Here is a 20713-nt window from a genome sequence, read left to right as displayed (position 1 = left end):
TATCATAATACTTTTGTGGGTTTATTTCTCCAGCACTAGAAAACAATCATATAGATAAAGTATTTAGGTATTTATTTAGAAAGATTTCTATATCTAATATATTATCGTATACGATAATTGCGTCTTTGGGAAAAAAACGTCTTTGGGGGAAGACGTCCAAACATTTAATGAATGAGTTTAAATTACAACTACGAAATGTTTTCGTCCCCATTTTATTTGTTAAATAAAGTTTGATTTGCTCTTTATAAAATAAAAATCCGGCTACAAGAAAAATGAGGTCAAAGTGGAAAATATTTAGTGATTTAGGAACACATCTATTCTTTTTACTGGAGCTGTTTGGGGTTCAAAAGATAAAGCTGCTCGTTACGTCTGTTAGTGCGATTCAAATATATCATAAATGTGTCTTCATTTTTTTCAATCCGAATTTTTTCAACTTCAACCTCTTTTTTCAGAAAAATTGTGATTTGAATTAAATAAAATTTTCTAGCGCACATCGAGGTAAATTTAATAGCCGAAAAGTATGCTTTAAAATTTGAAGTTTCTGTTGGCGCCAAAAAGTATGCTTTAAATTATAAGGAACCGTTCGAATTCGTCGTCTACATTCGCCTCAGTGTAAAATTACAGTAAATAAAATGTAAGGTTTGGGTATATGCTTAGTAAATTTACATTGAGGCAAATTCAGCTGTAGAATTAAAATATAGAAAGGTAAATTTGTTTTAAGACCGAAACAATATTTGTATTAAACATTTTTTTAAACATTCTTAATTAGGAAATCTAAATGGAATATTTACTAATTAAAATTTAACTGTAGACACCACAAAAACCGGGGTTTATATTTAACATTTAAATTCCGTCTTAAAAAAAAAAGGGCTTAAACTTAAAAAAACGTAATAAATCATATGATTTCATATTCAATCCAAATATTTTTCGCTTTGATTTTCATCCATTGCGGTTTTTATTAACTTACAAAAAAAAAACAAAACATTTATAGATTTTATTTAAAAAAGTATTCCATCCAATGCGTAGACACTAATTTGGCAGCAAACAGATAAAGTTTAACAGTACCATAAACCCGACTTGGACTTGTACTCGCTAATTAATCCAAATGAGTTTCTCACGTGGAATCGCGTTCCAAATGAATGTCTGTTAGATGATGTTGGGTTAGATCAAGTTCAGATTGGTCAGAGTAATGCGATCACGTTTCCAGTACTGCCCAGCTTCCAGGGCCTAAATAGGCGTTAAATTTTATCGCACTTCCCTTCACCTGAACTCGCACTTAAAACCGGTTAAAAGGGTAAGCACCCGTTAAACATTAATAGCATTAGCAATCATTCAATTTGTTAACATGGAAATTACACAGTCGACAGAAGGGATAAGTATGAATATATTAAATACATATTCTAGAGTTGAAATGGGTTCAGATTGCAAGCTAATAGATGATATTGATGATTGATTTGCTCCATGAATAGAACTAGTTTGCATTTCCCTTTGATCTAATAATTACAGCCTGTCACTGTGCTAAAGATAGCATGTCATATTAAGATCAACCTACATTAAATGGGAAACCGTTAGTTGATTCCGGAATCGATCACTTAATTGGTTTAAAAACATTTAAGTTTCCCAGTGAGGTAACTTTTAATTACCACGTTTTAAGCTGGTTTCTAAATATTTACTTATGAACAGAAAATACAGAGATGGGACTTAGTGAATCTTCAAAATAAAATACATTATACCCAAAGATTTATTTAAATGTCAAATTAAGCTGTAAATACATCTATCTTATTTAATGGAGTGCCGCAAAAAACGATATTTTTATAGCCAATTATATCATTTTGATTGAACTTGAGCGGACCGGAGTTTGCCTCAAATGTTAGCCAGATTCAAGAGCAGCCTGTAATTAAATACAGTTGCTCCGACATCATTCACTTTGATAACAACTTTTTCGCTAAACACGGGTTTGTCACATTAGTTTCGCGTTGCACGTCAAATCGAACAGAAGCTAACGTTATCTTTTGTAATGGAAAAGGTAAATGAATTTGTCTAAATTATTTTACAAATATACACTCATAGAAATTTTTACCCTAAATCGCCCTAAAAAACTGACTTTTCGCCCTTGGATTTAGAAAATCGCCCATAAATCGTATCCGCTGGCGATTCGCCCGTGTATTTAGAAAAATTTTCTAAAAAATCCCGATGGAAATTTGGTTTAATTTAGGGTGATTTTTCTTGAAATAAGAAATATTTTCCTGTTTTTAGGGTGATTTGCCCTAATTTTAAGGTGTATTTTTCTAAAATTAAGGGCGAATTTTCTGTTTTTATAGGCGAATGCCCTAAAAAATTAGACAAATTAAAAAAAATCGTGTTTGAGCATGCTTAACTGAATTTGGGAAGCATGTTTTTTTTTTAATCGTCTATATTCTGGGAACTGGGACTGCTTTAATTAAACAACACCGGCGGAGGACACCGTTTCATATTATTGTATTGGTGTGAAGCTTATATGGGAGCCGCGTTAAGAGGGGGCCCGATCTATACAGCACAGCCGTTAGAACTGAAAAATCATGTTTGTAAATGAATTAGGGAAATGAATATGAGGAGAAAAAACAACTTACTTTTTTTGGTCATTGCGAGAATCGAACCCACGACCTCTCGGTTTAGAGTCTAACGTCCTACCGCTGCACCACAGACCCCTCGCGCAAGACGACGAACAAACTCTGCACACATCTTATTTTCTTGAGGTCTACGTTATAATATGACTAAAGGCAACTAAACCGTATATTTTTTTCCTGACGACTGTGACAATTAGTCCCGTTTTCTTGCCCGCAAACACAAAGTATGCTTTTAACTCAGAACTCCCATACGTTTTTAAGGTTTAAAGACTACTTTAATTTAAAATTCGGACGAAAAAATGTCCTCAGTATTATAATGTTTACAAAAAAAAAAAAACATAAAAATCAAGTTGAATCACACAGGGTTCGAACCCACAACCCCACGACCTTAGTCCTCATATAGCAAAGTTGAAAGCGCAAGTGATTAGACCGCTGGGCTACCGAATTTCACACTTTTGGAGTGATTTTTAAGGCAAACCGCCCTTGTATTTAGAAAAATTTTAGAAAAAAAATTAGGGCAATTCGCCGTTGGATTTAGAAAAGGTCAAAACGAAACAAATCGAAAAAAAACGCCCTAAATATTAGAAAAATAGAAAAATTAACCCTAAAAATATTTATTTATGGTCACCTGCCTTAAATTTATGGCAAATTTGTCGTAAAAATAGAAAATTTTTCTCAGTTCAAAGGCGAAAAATTTTTTAGGGAGATTTTCTAAAATGTAGAAAATTATTTTTATGAGTGTATAAACAATAGTTAGTTAGTTAAATAGTTATTAAAATAATAACTAAAATTTCCCACTTATGTTCTTCTTGGGGAATTTTGTTATCACAGCTGCGATGGCAAGTCACGACTAAACTTTAAACCTGAAATCAATACCCGCGCACAGAATGTGTGCATCTATCAATTTGCTATCATATATCCGGGTAGGTAAAGTGCGACACTGCCTATAATTTACAACGATTCGATAGGGTTTGTTCGATCTTCCAGCTAAACTTTCTGGCAATGACAAAGTAGCAACACGTGAATCGAATTAAGTCGGAGGCGTAGTGGGTCTCCTTAATTTAATAACTGATATTAAGTCGGTTGGTTCCGCCTAGTAGCACAGGGTCTTTAAAATGTGTGTGCGACCGTGGGCAATTAAAATCTTTACGGGTTAAAATTCTGAAATAACTTTTTTACACTCATCCGAAGGTCTTTAATTATTAGCTTATAGTTAAGCATTAAATGAATATCACACCTTGATTAAACTACTTAAATTTTAACTCAGGAACTTGAGATGGAAAAAATGCTTCTGTCCGCTGCCTGCAGCCCTTTTAATATCATCTTCGAGGACCTTTACTATCGCGTTGAGGTGGGCAAAAAAAAAGGTGAGTGCACTCCCCATACGATTCATTCAGAACTTGTGGCTAATAGTTTAAAACTGGCTATTTGCATAGCGTCGTGACTGCCATGCAAATTAAATTGAATTTATACTTATATTGAAAGTCAGTCAAATTGCAATCGGTACTCCACGACCGCCCAGAACAGTTGTCAGATCTTGGTACCTGACTTGCAGTACGATTCAGTCAATAAAATTGCAATTAGATACACGTAATGCATTCATCAAATTCTGATCTTATTCCAATAACAATTGATTTAGATAAGTGGCTATAGACTTTCTCAGACTTAATGGGTAAATGTTAATGTGCCTAATTGCCTACGTTTATAGATTACCAATTATAATTTAAACCAAAGGTGCTAATTGGAGAAACAAATTCCTAGGATATTTTTTATGAAACGTAATTTATTAGGTAAATGAATAAGGTAAAAAGAAAGTTCCTAACTAAGCTAGAACTGGATACATAAAACCATTAAAACCATAAACCCATCAAATGTTGTTAGATTTGCAAACCTGTTATCAACTAAGTTGCTTTTCATGTCAGATTTCTACGTCACATCTATAAGACATCACGAGTTATCGACTCTGGGACATTTCTGCTTCAATTATAATTATCAAACGTTAGGTTTCCTGATCGACGTTTCACAGGCATCGATAATTCAATTTATTATGGTTTGTTGTTGTGGTTGAGATGCGATAAAAAAACACAGATTTAATTAATAAAGTTACGTTATAACACCGTTTTTAACGCTTTAAGCCACTTAAAGTGGTAAGAACGTGTTCTTGCTAATTGTTATTTAAGTTGTTTATGTTAGCGGCTTATTGTTTTAAAATTAATTTGTATTCAATAGCAAGAAGCTTCGCAGATTTGTTAAATTATTTCAAATAGTATAGGTAGTCATATGAAATCTTCTAAGTTGTAATTTAAATTCAGCACTTTTCTTTATTTTCAATAACTTTCGTTCCATTAAATGCTACCGTAAAACCGTTTGATTTTATAGGATGCAGTTCATTGAAATTTATCTAAGGTGTGCGAGTCGAGCGCTGAGTTCAGTCAACCGTGACGGGGCACACGTCTCTCGCATCCCCCCACCCAAAAGCCCACTAACAATACCCCAAAGGCCTCCCAAAAGCGTCGACTACTACCCATAATAATCATCTATAGAGAAACGGAAGGGGGCGAGGGGCGGGGGATCTTGGCGGGGTCAGCGGCATTCCCCTCGAGCTTTTTTTGGCGGTTAGCTTTTTATGCTGTCGCATTTTTAAGCTACTACATTTGCTTTATTTCGATTTTTGTGGGCCAAGAAGGCCAGCCGGTTGTTGTCGTTTCCAAAATTTGTATATTTTTTTTTTCAATGGGTTGAAGACTTTGTGTTAGGTTTGTAGCTTCTGATGTTGCTGGCTGTATTTCATAAATTGCTGGTGGCATTTATAATAGTGATATTGCTGGTGTGTTTGCTTTGGCGGATGATTTAAATATTGCTGTTAGTATTTTGGTTGCTGTTGAAGTTGCTTCTAGTACTTTAGGTGTTGTAACTTCTGATCTTGTCGCTTGTTTTTCCAAGATAACTATTGCTGCTGCTGTAGGCTCTCATGTTGCTGCTGTAGCTGTTGTTGCTGTAGATGTTGCTGCTGTAGAAGTTGCTGTTACGAATGGGTTTGCTGCCTTAGTTACTTTTTCTGTTTCTCCTACTTCTGCTTCTGGTATTGCTGTTGTAGTTTTTGATGTTGCTGTTGTACTTTTTGATATTGCTGCTGGTTTCTGTGTTGCTGCTGGTTTTTTGTTATTCGTAGCGTGTTTGTATGCGCTATTCGCAGCGTACGATGTTCGATTTCAATGTCAATGTCAAACGCGATCACGATCGCATGTCGGATCAAAGCACGCAGGGAAATTGCTGCCGACAGAGACGCCGATTTGTATTTGTGGTTGCCTTTGGTTGATAAGGCGCACTATAAACTATAGCCACAGCTAAATGTATATATTTAATGTACCAAAGAGACTTAGTATATGCACATTGTCTAGACTGCAGACAGACTTTTTTTACTGCCTTCGATCGTCAACAGGTTTGCCCATTTATTTTATCCCAAAAAACAACTGATTTATTAATATATGCTGGTTAGAACTTTCACGAATCAAAAACCCGATTGAGCTGGGCTATTAGCAATTTCAATTATCTAATAGATCTTGGGCCATCAATCAAAATGGTAATCAGAACAGCGCGCTATTCTATGTGTCATAATAATATTTATGGGTTAACAATTAATTAAAAAGGCTATCGGAGCAAAACGTGTGTGATCCCCATTTCATTAGCAGATGCAAATTATTACGCTTTAGTGTTTAATTCGAGTGCAAATAAATGTTTAGGCATGTTTGATAGTAATTATAAGCTTTCAGTTAATAACGAAGGTTTCAAGTACTTTATAAAATTACTAATAGATCTTAGAACAAATATTTTCTTTATTAATATTACCTATTTGTTTGTATAACGCAATTAGTGAGGGTTTCAGGGAAAATATTTATTTCGATAACGTTATCAATACACAGGTATATATACTAATTGCATCCAGCTCAATATTAATCTAATAGTGCATCACAGGAAAACACAACTAAGCCCATTTAAAGTTAAAGTGGATCAATAGATGTAAATAAATAATTGTGGTTCAACCTAATGACCAATTAGAGCTGCCGTTTTTTCGGTGGCACCCAATCTGGATTAATCAACCATTCACAAATATTTTCCATGGTCTATATAACGAGCCTTATGGTGGTGAAACACACTGTATGCCTATATATACCAAATGTAACACAGCGATAACAATCAACAAGCACGAGTATCTGTCCCTATTACGTTCCATTATTATTGAAGTGCAAATAACTGTATTCCCCTGGGCGGGCTCTACAAATATAGGGTCGTATATCACGACGGACCCAGATATGTAACCCTTTTCAGCCCGATAAGATCGTCTAATTAAAAGGGTAATCGAATGGGCGGCAAATGCCATATGCCAAATGACAATAATTGTGTGACAACGTTTAATCCCCATGGGATTTAAAATTTTTCAAATATTTTCAGTCAATTGTAAAAGTCTATTATTAATCCATTGCATTAGCAATTAACGTCCAGGTCTTAGAGGTGTGAAACAATTTGTCTTGGGTTAATTTGATGAATTTTTCTATGGAATCAGCGGTCCCTTTCGCCCACACCAAAGGTTATGTATTAATTGTTACGAGAATATCGCCTCAGTATTATATTATACAAATAGCTAAGTCCCTTCCTCAGCATGCGCCAGCACTTTTTCCAGTTATCAAGCTACAAATGCATAGAAATTGTCAGGAATGTGGACTTTGACCATTTCGCCATATTTGTATATAGATAGAGCATTTGTAATACAAAGGGTTAGAAAGCGATAATCCGCAAAGCTATTGCAAAAAAATATTCAAGTTCAATTTGTATTGTATGCCTCTATTTTCTGTTCATGTGTCATATCGATGATCAGCTCCCTTTTGAAAGAGGAAGGTACAATTTGACCTTAAATGTCAAATTATCAGTGATTATCTAATCATAGTTCCGAGGTAAAGAGAAAATATAATAGATCCACTGACTACCAGTTAAAGCTGCGACTCAAAATATTGATGCAGTCCTATGACTTGCGGAATTAAAAAAAATTAACAGGATTTTCTTATAGACAAATTTGATTTACTCTTCCCTAAATATATTCTAACCTTATACTGTTCTACTATGCCTTATACTATATTCTACCTTATACACTTTTTTTTAAATTTTGAAAAACATTTCGAATTTTAAAACATATTTTTAAAATTTCTAAAATTTAAGTTTTACATTCTTTAAATTCTCTATCCCAATTTTAGTGATCATTCAGCTATATAATAACAAAACTTTTGTTACAAAATTCTTATCCATAAACAGAACATTTTAAAAAACCATAAAAAATGCCAAAAGTCGAATTAGGCTTTTTTAATAGGCCCTATCATCTAATAACTTTTACGAAACTTTCTGGAAGTGTATTTGAAGACCGCAAAAATGCGATATGCATTTTGCACATTGTCCCAATCCCAGAGAATACTGAGAATCGAATTTAATTCGCCGCACAAATCACGCGGGATATCATAAACAATGGGGCCTCGGCTCGAAGAAGCTCTCGGAGAGACCGCTTTTATTAATAACATTAGGTACAGTGGGCCCTGCGAAAGGGGCGCCGGCGACCCGCTCTTCCGTCCAAATGCCGTTCCTCCACGCTGACGCCGGCCAAACGCTTCAGGAAAATAAACTATTCGAGCGGCCCGCGTTGTACTTAGCCAGTCGCTGTCTGAAAGTCGCCTCAGTCTCGCGTCGCAATTCGAGCGATTCGGAAGCGTTTTGCCCACGTCCGAGCAAAGAAACAGCGATATATATTCTTGCATATACAGATACCTCCTCTATATAGTATATGGTCGGTTCTTCTACGCGCGTGTTACAAATCAAAAGTTTTGCATATTCCCAGAAATTATAAATAAATCTTCGTTTTTTTTCTCGCGGCAACAATTAAACGCCAGCTGTGCTTTTCGGTGTGTGTGAAGAAAGTATACAATAGAAACATCAAATTGGAATATAAAAAAATATTATTGCGATCGCAAGTTTTAAAATTCTCGCATAATCAAGTGCAATTTGTGTGAGTCAGCAAAAACGAAAAAATAAAAGAGGTACAAAATATCACGCGAATCGAATGGAAAGCCTGGTATCCATCCATTCAAATTTATGCCACAAAAGTCGAAATCGAAAATGCAAACCTTATTGAACTCTGATGGGGGGGAATTGCTTTAATTTCCAGCTGTGTTCTATTTCCCATTCTATTTAATTTTTGGCACGTTCCCCGGTTCTCAGTGCTCCGCATTTCGGGGGCCTTCGCCTCGGTTTTCTGGGTCTTGTTCTTATTGTAATGGAATCATACAGAAAATAGAGCGCAGACACACATCAACAAATGAGGCATAACGATTTATACTCGGCCGATTCTTCAAAGATCAAAGTTCACATGGAGTGTATTTCGGTGTGCGAACGAGGTGCCTGGATGAGAAACATTTCGGCAAATCTTTTACCGCGAGTGAATCCATCTCGGCTACGTAATACCCACAAGGATTACGCATACGCCCTGCGGGCCGCCCGTTTTAACTACGTCTAAATGTTTGGTCTCGTTCGTGGGCGTCTAGATCAAATAAACTGGAGTATTTATTTGCATTTTATTAGTCAGCGATTGTGCCCTGCCAAATTGTGATGATGATGATATCACCCGTCACCAGACCGAATGGACATGGCCAGAACGAAATAGTTCCAATGCCAAGATAGCCCCACCCTCGCGGACACCACGATGCCATTGTCACCGCCGCAGAATGTGGGCCAGCAGGCTCCACTCGGGTGGTTTGGGTGGTGTGTGGTGTGGTGGTGTTGTGGGTGGTGTGGAAAAGTACAATTTGTAATGCAATACCCACCGCTTTGCATGGGGCTTCAAGTTCGCGCCCCAATCTAAACACAAGTGCAAACAAAGTCAGTCATTTCACATGCAGAGAAAAAAATACCAACGAAAATTGGTCCTTATTAAGGAAGATTTGTGCTTTAAATAATTAATTGGTGTTTTGTATACAAATGAAAAAAAAACAATATAAATTATATGGGGTAAAATTGGTTGATATCGGACTATGTTTTTTATTTTTTGATTCAAGAAAGGAAAGCTAAAATTAATTTTCTTTAATTAAGATTATCTTTGCCAGTTTTGTTGATTTTAAGTTGAAACAGAATATCATTGCATATACATTATATTTATAAAATATTATATTTACTGTGATTAGAGTTCTCTATAAAAATATTATTCTGTAGCAACCTTCGAATCACAAAAAAAAGTTGGATTTTTCTTAAAATTCCAACTTTAAAATGTCCCTTATTTTCTCTCTGTGCACATGACACATAGAGCATTTATTTATGTGTGTGCGTCAGGGGGCGTGAGGGTGCGGCTGTGCAAAAGCCTGACCCTCCTTATCATCTATTAGGGCAAACAAACGACTTATCGGTCCCACAACCAAGTGCACCAAGGAAATGAAAACCCCATAGAATTAAAAGGCAAACGATCCAATCCAATCCGATCCGAGTTTCAGTTTCCAGCCCGGTCGGCCTTGAATTCGGATTCCTCTAATCAGTGGAATAGATGATCACGAGCCAACAATGTAGCCCAAAGCATAATTTGATTTCGTCTAACCTTGCCTCCACTTTATTCGTTATATCTATATACTATATGGTATGGGTGAGAGAGTGTGCCCCAAGTGGTTCGGTATCTTCAGCTGGGCGACAGGAGAATTCTATTTGCGGATTATAAAAGCATGAATGAGCGTCACCCAGTGTCTCGCAGTTTGATTCTTCTCTTGTCTAGCAATGTGTTGAATTTCTCGCTGTTATCTTTTCAAGCGAATAAAAGTTTGTTTTTCCAAAAGACCTATCTATGTGGGGCAGTTGAATTTTTTGCGCGTTCCCCTCGAAGAAGTCTAGACGATAGGGCAAGTTATCATCTTAAGTTCTAAGAAATAAAGGTCAATTTAATTCAATCGTAATGCTAGCTGGTTCAAAGACTTAAATGCTTTCCCTAGAGAGGTTATCTAACCTCTAACGATCTAGTATGAGGAAGTTATTAGATAGGCTGCAAATTTGCATCTTAACGGTTCTGAATCGATTTTCTCATTTAAAAATACATAATATCTTTAATTATTGCAATTATCTAGCAACAATGTTGCCACAAGAACATGTAGTTTCCATACAAAGTAAACCTATTAAAAGAAAGACCGGAAAAGATTAAGATTGGCCATTTACCGAAGACCTTGTTAAAGTTGTAAAACTAGCGCGTGCAGTAGCTCAACAATTTTGCCACCGATGGCATTATTGCGACAGGGTTCATTGTCCAATACTTCAGATAATTTTCTTGCAAGCTTTCAAAAGGTATTACTAAAGGTATTACTAAATCTGCTGACAGAACCGATGAAAACTTGACACCTTTCCTGAAGTTTTGACAGCCGATAATTGCCCAAGTGTCGAGTGTCTTCTTAAAGTAAACTTCGTGATCGTCGAGATCGCTGCATGAATGAGCCGCTATATATTTGCATATATGGCGGTTACGTAAGCGGCTATAGCGGCTAATTGAATGCAAAACCCGGCTGGTAAATCACAAAGGGTTGATAGCAGGAATAGCAGACGGTTATAGCATCAGGTTATGCGATTATTTATGTTATTTAGTTTTTTACGGACCTGAGTGCCGCAATAGTACTCGTATTGCACAAGTGCTCATCATCATCATCAACGTATCTCATACACGTGCACCGGGTTCAGGAACTTTTCAGAACCGATCCCGCAATCAAATCACTCGATTGATGGGCAAAGTATTTCTCTTTCAGCACTTGCCGGTTTGTTTATACGATTTGTTTTGTTTATGCAAGTCGAAGATTAGAACGTACTATTATGCCATGGCATCTGTTTTTCCTGGCACCCGGAACAGAAAAGCTGGTGGGGTAGATTGGATTGCGAATTTTATAGTTGAAAAACAGTTTCACTTAGTGGGTTGAGTCATGAACGTTAATAGATTAGAAATTCAGTAAACCAAGGAATTGGCAATGCATTCCTTATTCCTTATGCATAACAGTACTTATTTTTACTGTTGAAAGAGTAATAAATTATATAAATTGATGGGTATTAATTACTGAAAATATTACTCGTTTTCTAGATTTGCAAATTCGCCGTTAAACTCGTAAATAACAAATTTCCTTTTTCTACATTGAAAATAATTATAGTGGTAATGTAACGGTGATAAAGTTTTTAAATTTACTGAACATATGATTTGGATATAAATTGAATAATTAAATTTTTTTTCACTTAGTGGCCTTGAAACTTCTTTTGCTATCAAAAATTGGCCTATTGAGTTGATAATTGATTAATTTTTAGACCTTTCCCAATAACAAAACACAACTATTAACTCAAGATAAGATAAATGTTAGATTTTTGATAACGCACATTTAAAAGCACTTATTTTCGTACTATATATTTTAAATGCAAAGTATCTTCTACATTCTGGGGTTATTCTCTTCTACAAAAACTTCCAAAACCGCAGGGTTCTTGAAAATGAACTTCCCATAAAAACCCCACAATATTCATATTTTGTGTTAAACCAAATACAAATATGTACATTATGCAGCATATGGGGAGATTCGCCCAGAATGACTCAATTCAAATGTGGAAAAGTCAAAGGCAATGTTATTACAATTTATTTTAATTGATAGCAAGTGGCATTCCAGAGTTCTGAGCACAAGTGTTTGCCTTCCCAAGACATGTCTGTGTTTTCAACCTGCCGCCCTGTTGTTGTTGGTATTATTATTGTTATTATTATTTGTTATTGCCGTTTTGTCTGATAGTCGCCTGCATTTGTAATTTTATCGAACCTGCGGGTCAGTTGAGGCTTCAATGGCAAAGGTAGCTCTGCCACCGCCGCAATTATTAATTGACATTATTTTTTCGAAGCGAATAGATAACCATGGGAGCTTCGGACAGCTGCTGTCCATATAGTAAGTGGTGTATCATAATGATAACCTCATTTCTACTGTACCTATATAAAATATTTATTTACTGCTTCCGTGCGTATTGTTTTCATCACTTTTGTTTACTCGCCGAAGGTTTTGTGTGCAGCCAAGTGGCGTACGAAAATCTTGAGCCATTAAATCAACGGTCACGTAATAAAATTCTAAAGCCCCAATTTGAGACGGACTTTTGTCCATTCAAAGAAGGAATTCCATGGCGCAAGATTCGCAAAATGGGAAAAAAATTACAAAGTCAGCCGGCAATTACAGTGGTCAGTTTTATAGGGGTATTTAGTTTTGGAGGTTTTTACTCATAAAATATGGAAATTATGGAGATGTTATCTGTGTGGCCTTAATTCATAGCCATGATAAAATATTTAGGTTTTTAATATCTTAAAAACGAAGAACTTCAAAGTATTGTAACTGTAAAATTGTATGAATCAACCGTTATATGGATTTCAGGCCTTGAAATAAAGTAAAACTTAATTTTAAAGTCACAATTTTATTACTTTATAATTCATATTTTTAAAGAACCATTAGGAATCAAAAACAAATATTATTATATTAGAAAGGTTGCCGTTTTTGGGCGGCCACTGTAATTGCTCGGCTCCTTCTCCTTCCTTTTACAAGTCTATTCAGTTTCACTTTTTCTACAGTTGTCGCCAAACGAGTTCTTGTTCTAAGAACTGACCGGCGCAACGTTCTCTTTTTTCTTTACCATTTTCAACGGTTTTCATTCTTTGATGGGATTTCGTAATTTTCTGTTTTATAATTCTCTGTTGCTACTATTTGGCGGTGTTGCAATCGCCGAAAGCTAAAATTATAAAGCTCGTGTTCTTGAACCACTATTTATTCTGTCTACTTGTAGCGGTAAATTTGATCCCCTAGCCTACGAAAATGGGGTATATTTATTATATTGATTCACTGAATCAGCTCAGAAAATGGGAAATTAGTATTTCAGGTGAGAATATTCCCTGGAAAATATATATTATTCCAACTTTACACTATTTGCATACTAATAATAGAGCCGTTCCTAATATTTACTCGTAGGGCGAGTTTTATTCAGCAAATTTCCCGAGATCATTACAAGCAGTAATGGGTATATTATTAAAAGAAACCGAAAGTCACGTAGTGGGTGTTTTCCCTAGAACTAAAACTACGTGTTCCATGACTAATTGAATAATTTGCGGAAGTTCTTTGAAACTGGCAAGTGGAGAAGTGCGAGATGTACATTTAAATGAAATCTGGAATTTTCGCTTTGATGTGGGAGCGATTTATTGACACATTATTGTGAAAAAGTATATTACAAATGTAATGAGCAAAACCCTTAATGGGATTTCCATTTATTGATTTGGATATTTCTTAAATTTATATATTTAATGGAATATTTATTCTAATTATATAGACTTTTTCCTGAATAATAAAACGAATTCCCCCAATTTCTGCCAAATTTCCTGCACGTTTTGTTTACAACTGGATTTTAACAAATCACAAGAATGGTATTTCGAACATAAATTTATACCTAACTTTTTGTGTACACATTTTTGTTAGATGTTCTGGTTTTTAAGCAAGGCCGTTGCTATATAGTTTTTATTTTTCATAATTGTAGGAATGTATACACACGCAGGTGTGAGTGATTTGTTGATTGCGCTTGAGTCATAAATTGAAATAACAATTTGTCTGTTGTTCTCGGCGGCCCAAAAATCAAAATCAAAATCAAAACGAGTAAAAGGTGACTTAAACTTGAAATTTAACGCCACTCTGCCGGCGCGTTTTGCATTGTCGAGTTGTGTATTTGATATGCGAGTGTGCTTAGCTCTGCCTGATTATAATTTTTATACATTTGTTTTTGCCTTGCTTTAGTATTTTGCTTTATAGCTGCTGCTGCTGCCGCTTCGACGTCAGCAGAGGGCAGTGGCAGAGACCCCATCGTGTTTAGTCGGCGACGAGTTCTTCCGCAGTTATCAGCTGTCTGCCAACGGGGGCGCATGCGCAAACGGATAGTGTTTTTCAGAAAGGTTTTCCTCTCTTAGTTTTCCTTGAAGAAAATTAAAGTTGGTCAATAAAAACTCAAAGTAAAAACAGAACATTAAAAACAGAAAATAAAAAGTGAAAATAAAAAGGTTCAAAAAAACCTAGTAACGGTTCGGCGGTTGTCGGTTTCGGTTTCGACAGTTGGCGAACTTTGAGGTCAATCCGGTTCAAGACGCGCTCTAATTGCCGCTGTAAGGGCTTTTAAGTTTATTACAAAAGTTACCCGGCTGATGACATAATTTTGATTCAAGCCACAGCCGCACAAATTGCAACCCGAAACCATTGCCCAGATATGGTTTGTAATCCATTATAATACTGTTGTTTCAGGCCATTTCGAAAACAATTTAAAAGTGCTCTCCTCCGAATTTGTTATGTGTAAATAATGTGCAAAGCAAGCGCAAAGCTGAGCTAATAAATTTCGATAAGCATTCAAAATAAATCAGCAAGAACGTTTTGTAAACACTACGGGAATAATACGAGCACACACAAAATGGATAGCAGCAAATTGTTGAAGAATGTCTACGGCATCGACATTCACTTCGAAGATCTCCTCTACCAGGTCAATGTACCCAAGAAGCAAGGTAAGACGGTTATACGGTGATATCATTAAAAATATGTTTTATAGTCTAATCGAAACTAATAGAAATTTAAAAAGGCGGATTTCCAAAAAAAAATGTTTTTAATTCTATTTTACATTTTTTTAATACGTTTTTTTTTTGGTTTAAGTAAAACATAAATTATCATGAGATTTTGAATGACGTATCCAAGGCAGTTAAAATAAAAATAAATTACTTTTACCTATATATTCTTCCAATTTAAACTACAGTAGCATTTTTCCCTCGAGTAGCTACTTCGTACTAGTTTCAAGTGCAAATTGACTATCTCTATTAGCACTCAAAGTGTGCCGGAAGAAAAGATCCCGGACCACAGGTGTTATTCCTTGATAATCTAGAGTCAATAGAGCAGACAGTTATCGCAAATGGAACATATTAAAAGATTGCGCATGAGTCTTAAGTGGAACAAGTAATCATTTTTTTAGATTGACCCATCCAAAATGTATACTACTTCTGTTTTATGATGTGTGCACATTTAATGAGGGTTTTAATTTTAAAGCTCGGTTTATTTTTTCATGGCTCCTTACCTGTTAACCTTATTGTATGCTTTTTAATTGCCTGGCATATGAGAAATATTTGATATGGGAGAAGGTTGAGAAATTCGTTTAAGGTTCAGTAATTGCAACCTGAAAGTGAAATGAACTTAGGATCATTAAAGTTGTAACACAAAATGACCTAGCTGTCATTGAAATATAACAAAAGTTCCAAAGTCTTTTGTGTATGTATTTTAAATTCTGCTGTTAATGTGACTATTTTTAAAATTAAAATCCCGATTTATATTTTTGGGATATCATTAGAATATCATTTTTTTAAGGTTCTTACCCAACTAATTCACCCATTTAATTTACATTCACAGAAAAGAAATCGGTGCTAAAGGGCATTACGGGGACCTTCAAGTCGGGCGAATTGACCGCCATCATGGGCCCTTCGGGGGCCGGTAAATCTAGTCTAATGAACATCCTCACGGGTCTGACGAAAACTGGTGTCAGTGGGAAAATAGAGATTGGAAAGGCCCGCAAGCTGTGCGGCTACATTATGCAGGATGATCACTTCTTTCCCTACTTCACCGTGGAGGAGACCATGTTGATGGCGGCAACACTTAAAATCTCGAACAACTGCGTTAGTTTGAAGGAAAAGAGAACCCTGGTGAGTAAACTACACTAAAAAAAAACTTGATTTTAATTTATTTTACGAAATTTCTTAGCATGTCTCTTGAGCTAACATAATAAAATTATGCATTAGTTATAGAACTTGTGCCCTTTTAAGGAATAGCTTTTTTGAATATTTTAGGTTTCAAAATTTTATTTCAAATTTCCAAAAAGAAACTAATTATCTCATGTATTTAACATTTACACACAGAGAAAATCATACAACGTTTTAGGTGCCGTTTTCATATAAAAACGTTTTAAAAAGTAAAATGTAAAAGTAAAACTTGTGATAATTTTCTCTGTGCAATACATTTATTTTTAGGGTAATTGTTTAAGAACAGACTTAAAGTGATCGAATTTAGATTTTCCAAGTGTACCATTAACGGAAAAATATTAATTGACGTGTGATTTACAGATCGACTACTTGCTGAATTCGCTGAAGCTGACGAAGGCGCGACAGACCAAGTGCTCCAACCTAAGTGGCGGCCAGAAGAAGCGCCTGTCCATCGCCCTGGAGCTGATAGACAATCCAGCGGTGTTATTTTTAGACGAGCCCACAACGTGAGTGAGAGGTCCATTGTCCTCGAAACCAGTTTAGCTCAGCTTCCAGATTGACACATTCCGACCTTGAACCGAACCCCTTGACTCCCTTGATCTCCCACAGCGGATTGGACAGCTCCTCCTCCTTCGACACCATCCAACTGCTGCGCGGTCTGGCTAATGAGGGACGTACCATCGTGTGCACGATCCACCAGCCGTCGACGAATATCTACAATCTGTTCAACCTGATCTACGTCCTGAGCGCGGGTCAATGCACCTACCAGGGCACGCCCCAGAACACGGTCATGTTCCTCAGCAGCGTCGCCCTGGAGTGCCCGCCCTACCACAATCCCGCCGACTTCCGTGAGTGATTCGGTTTCTCAGCCTTTCCCTTTCCTTGTCGAATCCACCATAATCACTTATTTAGCCTACCTATAATCACTGGTTACCTAATTGAATGCATGATACATTCTAAATTGACCATTATCAGATTCAATTCATGGCAATTGTCTTTTTATTTAACATTTTTTCATATTACTACCTTTGACTCTGGTTTGATATTTGACTAAAAAAATCGTATAAGAAACATTTCTAAAAAAATTTGGAACCAACGGAATATACCAATTTCTTAAAAAAATAATACAAATCTTAAAAATGTAGTCCATAGATAAATGTATAATCACAGAAAAGTTTGAATAATTTTCTTTTTCCAAAATTTGGTTCTATAAAAAAACGATTTTACATTTTATATTGGAAACCTCTTAAATAATTCCAGTACCCATTTTTTTTAAAATTTTTTTCTAAAATAAATCAAAATGTTTACCCTCAAAAATACAATTTTCAAAATATTAGGATTTTTTTATTTACACCTACTAAACTTCATTTCTTCAAAAGTTTTAGCAGCCAATTATTTACGATATTTTTCCCTGTGCATCCATCTTCCAAAATCGATCCCTTGATAAATATCAAAACAAAACAAAACAGAGTAAGGCGTGTCATTAAAGGTGTTAATTATTCCAGTGCTGGAGTGCGCGAATGGGGATTACGGCGATCAGACGGAGACCCTGGCGGAAGCCGCCAAGGACAACCGGTGGCGATACGATCAGCAATTGATGCAAGGAGAGGCTGCCGATCCGCCTAGCGAAACACAGGTGGCCAAGTTCAACGAATCTCAATCGGCACCTGGGCAGGTTAAGGTGCAGGTCCAGAAGATCGAAATCCAGAACATGGAGTCATCGAAGGACCTGACCAAACACACCTATCCGCCAACGGAATCTACGCGGCTCTGGTTGCTCATCGGTCGTTGTCATTTGCAGTTCTTCAGGGATTGGGTGAGTTAATAGATCACTTTTTCCTTATGAAGATTTAACTTTATATTTAAATCCCCTATTTAGACTCTAACCTATCTGAAGCTTGGTATTCACATACTGTGCTCCATATTGATCGGCTTGTTCTTCGGCGATTCGGGCAGCAATGCCACTAAGCAAATATCGAATGTTGGCATGATCATGATCCACTGCGTATATCTCTGGTACACCACCATTATGCCGGGCATTTTGAGATGTGAGTACAGATAGTAGGAGGTTTTTTAATGGCCTATATATGAAGAGTTTATTTTTACAGATCCCGCTGAAATAGAAATCATTAGAAAGGAAACGTTCAATAACTGGTACAAACTGCGAACTTATTATCTTGCCACCATCATAACTTCCACTCCAGTTCACGTAAGTGAAACTTGAATAAAACATATTTCCACATGATTTTGCCCCGATATTAGTTTCTAATTAGTTGGATACTGAGCTTAACTACAAATTTGGAGTATAGTTTGATTATTTTTATGACAAACCCCACCAATATACGCAAAAATCTGTTTTTGGCTATTTTTTTGTTATTTTTTGGACTTGTCTTCTATTGTTAATTTATCCTATAGGAATGCTAATATGTGACATTTTTCTGTACTGAATGCTTCATTCACATACTAAACTATTAAGTTAAAAGCAAAACATCCAGCAATTGAGAGATAGAGGTAAAGAAATCCGCTTTACAAAACAGTCGGAAAAAATGTCCCGAGCGACATGTCCCGAGCGAATGTGGTTGAAACTGCATTAAAAAAAAACGGCAAAGAATTTTTGAGTGAAACCAAAAGCATTTCACAGCGACATGTTTGAACAACATTCTAAAAAAAAACGCATTCAAATATTTCATCAGAATTCGCTAATTTCTGGTGTTGTATATTACTCATAAAGAATAATATCAAATATAAATTTCCACGTAAAAAACATTTCTTTTTTTTTACCAATGAAATATTATATGAGAAAACTTAAGATTACTTATATTTTCCTTCTTTTAGATTATCTTTTCGACGGTGTATATAACGATAGGATATCTGATGACGGATCAGCCCGTTGAAATGGATCGATTTGTGAAATATCTTCTGAGTGCAGTTGTGGTGACCATTTGTGCGGATGGCTTGGGAGTTTTCCTGGGCACCGTGTTGAATCCTGTGGTAAGTGAATAAAACCTTAAAGAAATATTAGATCCCCTTTTCATGATACATCCCCCATTTAGAATGGAACTTTTGTTGGAGCCGTTTCGACATCTTGTATGCTGATGTTCTCCGGCTTTCTCATTCTGCTGAATCACATTCCGGCTGCCATGAGGTTCATGGCCTATATTTCGCCACTGCGATACGCCTTGGAGAATATGGTAATATCGCTATATGGAAACCAGCGGGGACAGTTGATCTGCCCGCCCACGGAGTTCTATTGCCACTTCAAGTGAGTAAAAGCTAAAGAAAATATTACCTTTAAAGTAATAATAATTAATTTTAAATTCTTTCAGAAATGCCGTCACTGTTCTGCAACAATTCGGAATGGAGGGCGGCGATTTTGGCCACAACATCATTATGATCCTGATCCAAATAGCGATCTTCAAGGTTCTATCCTACTTTACGTTGAAGCACAAGATCAAGACGAACTAAATAAGGCTATTGTGCGTTTGCTTTTAGTATTCGGCTTAATTTGAATCGAATGTGATTTTATGTTACTTATATCGCTTAGTTGCAAGTAAACCCAACTTTTTATATACCGGCGTGTGATACTTTAAAGAAAATGCAACGGACCATTGCAATATGCCAATGCCAACTGTTGCGGCAACCTCTAAGCATAGCGAATCATAGTTTTTATACTGTTTATGTATGGCTAAACTAACATTTATCTATTGTACGTGTAATTATTTGTCTAGTTAACCTATTTTGTAAGAGAGACCTGTATGAACAAACGAAATAAACAAGAAGTTTAAGTAGCTGATGTGTTGTTTTTAATTGGGAACTAAAATAAAATAGCTGAAGTAGTAATTAAAAAGAAAAAAACAGCTGCAATTATGGGTTTATTAATTATATTTATGTAAGACAGACCCAATTGACGAAACGAAATAAACGTGGTGATTTTCTGTTTTTAATAGAAACTAAAATAGCTGGAAATTCAATTTAAAAAGAACACCTGCATATCTGGCTTTATGGTTAAGTTTCTAAAAGTTGTTGTTTCTATTGTATAGTATTACACTTTCATTTCAAGTTGCTTGGTTAAAAATTTTCACTGGAACGTTTTATGATATTTATTGTATTGTATTAAATGTTTTAAAATAACTATATAGTTATTAAATTTTTAAAAAGCCGTTATTTTGTTAACGACTCTAGTCAGTTTTCATTACTCATAATTTCGTCGCTGTATCGACCATCTGGCAACTATACAAAAGTAGCTTTTTTATCGGGGTGGCAATCTTGCTGATTA

At 35.9% G+C, this 20713-nt stretch overlaps 1 protein-coding gene across 4 annotated transcripts; it reads left to right on the top strand.

Moving 5' to 3' along the window:
• Positions 1-8331: 8331 nt before the first annotated feature.
• LOC108064013 (ATP-binding cassette sub-family G member 1) lies at positions 8332-20226 on the top strand. Of its 4 annotated transcripts, none has more exons than XM_017151333.3 (11): positions 8332-8551; positions 14948-15201; positions 16091-16380; positions 16798-16943; positions 17047-17285; positions 17943-18253; positions 18317-18485; positions 18546-18646; positions 19273-19428; positions 19491-19699; positions 19764-20226. In XM_017151333.3, the coding sequence occupies exons 2-11, from the start codon at positions 15111-15113 to the stop codon at positions 19900-19902; spliced, it is 1851 nt and encodes a 616-aa protein (XP_017006822.2). In that variant the 5' UTR covers positions 8332-8551; positions 14948-15110; the 3' UTR covers positions 19903-20226. The 4 variants fall into 4 exon arrangements, with proteins under 4 accessions (XP_017006822.2, XP_070070573.1, XP_044250969.1 ...); XM_070214472.1 differs by lacking the exon at positions 8332-8551 and adding an exon at positions 8637-8655; XM_017151332.3 differs by lacking the exon at positions 8332-8551 and adding an exon at positions 14793-14811.
• Positions 20227-20713: the final 487 nt, after the last annotated feature.

The sequence above is a fragment of the Drosophila takahashii genome, chromosome 2L (assembly GCF_030179915.1).
Source record: "Drosophila takahashii strain IR98-3 E-12201 chromosome 2L, DtakHiC1v2, whole genome shotgun sequence".
NCBI lineage: Eukaryota > Metazoa > Arthropoda > Insecta > Diptera > Drosophilidae > Drosophila > Drosophila takahashii.
The sequence above is the reverse complement of the archived record's forward strand: the minus strand, read 5'-3'. Positions and strand labels throughout refer to the sequence as shown.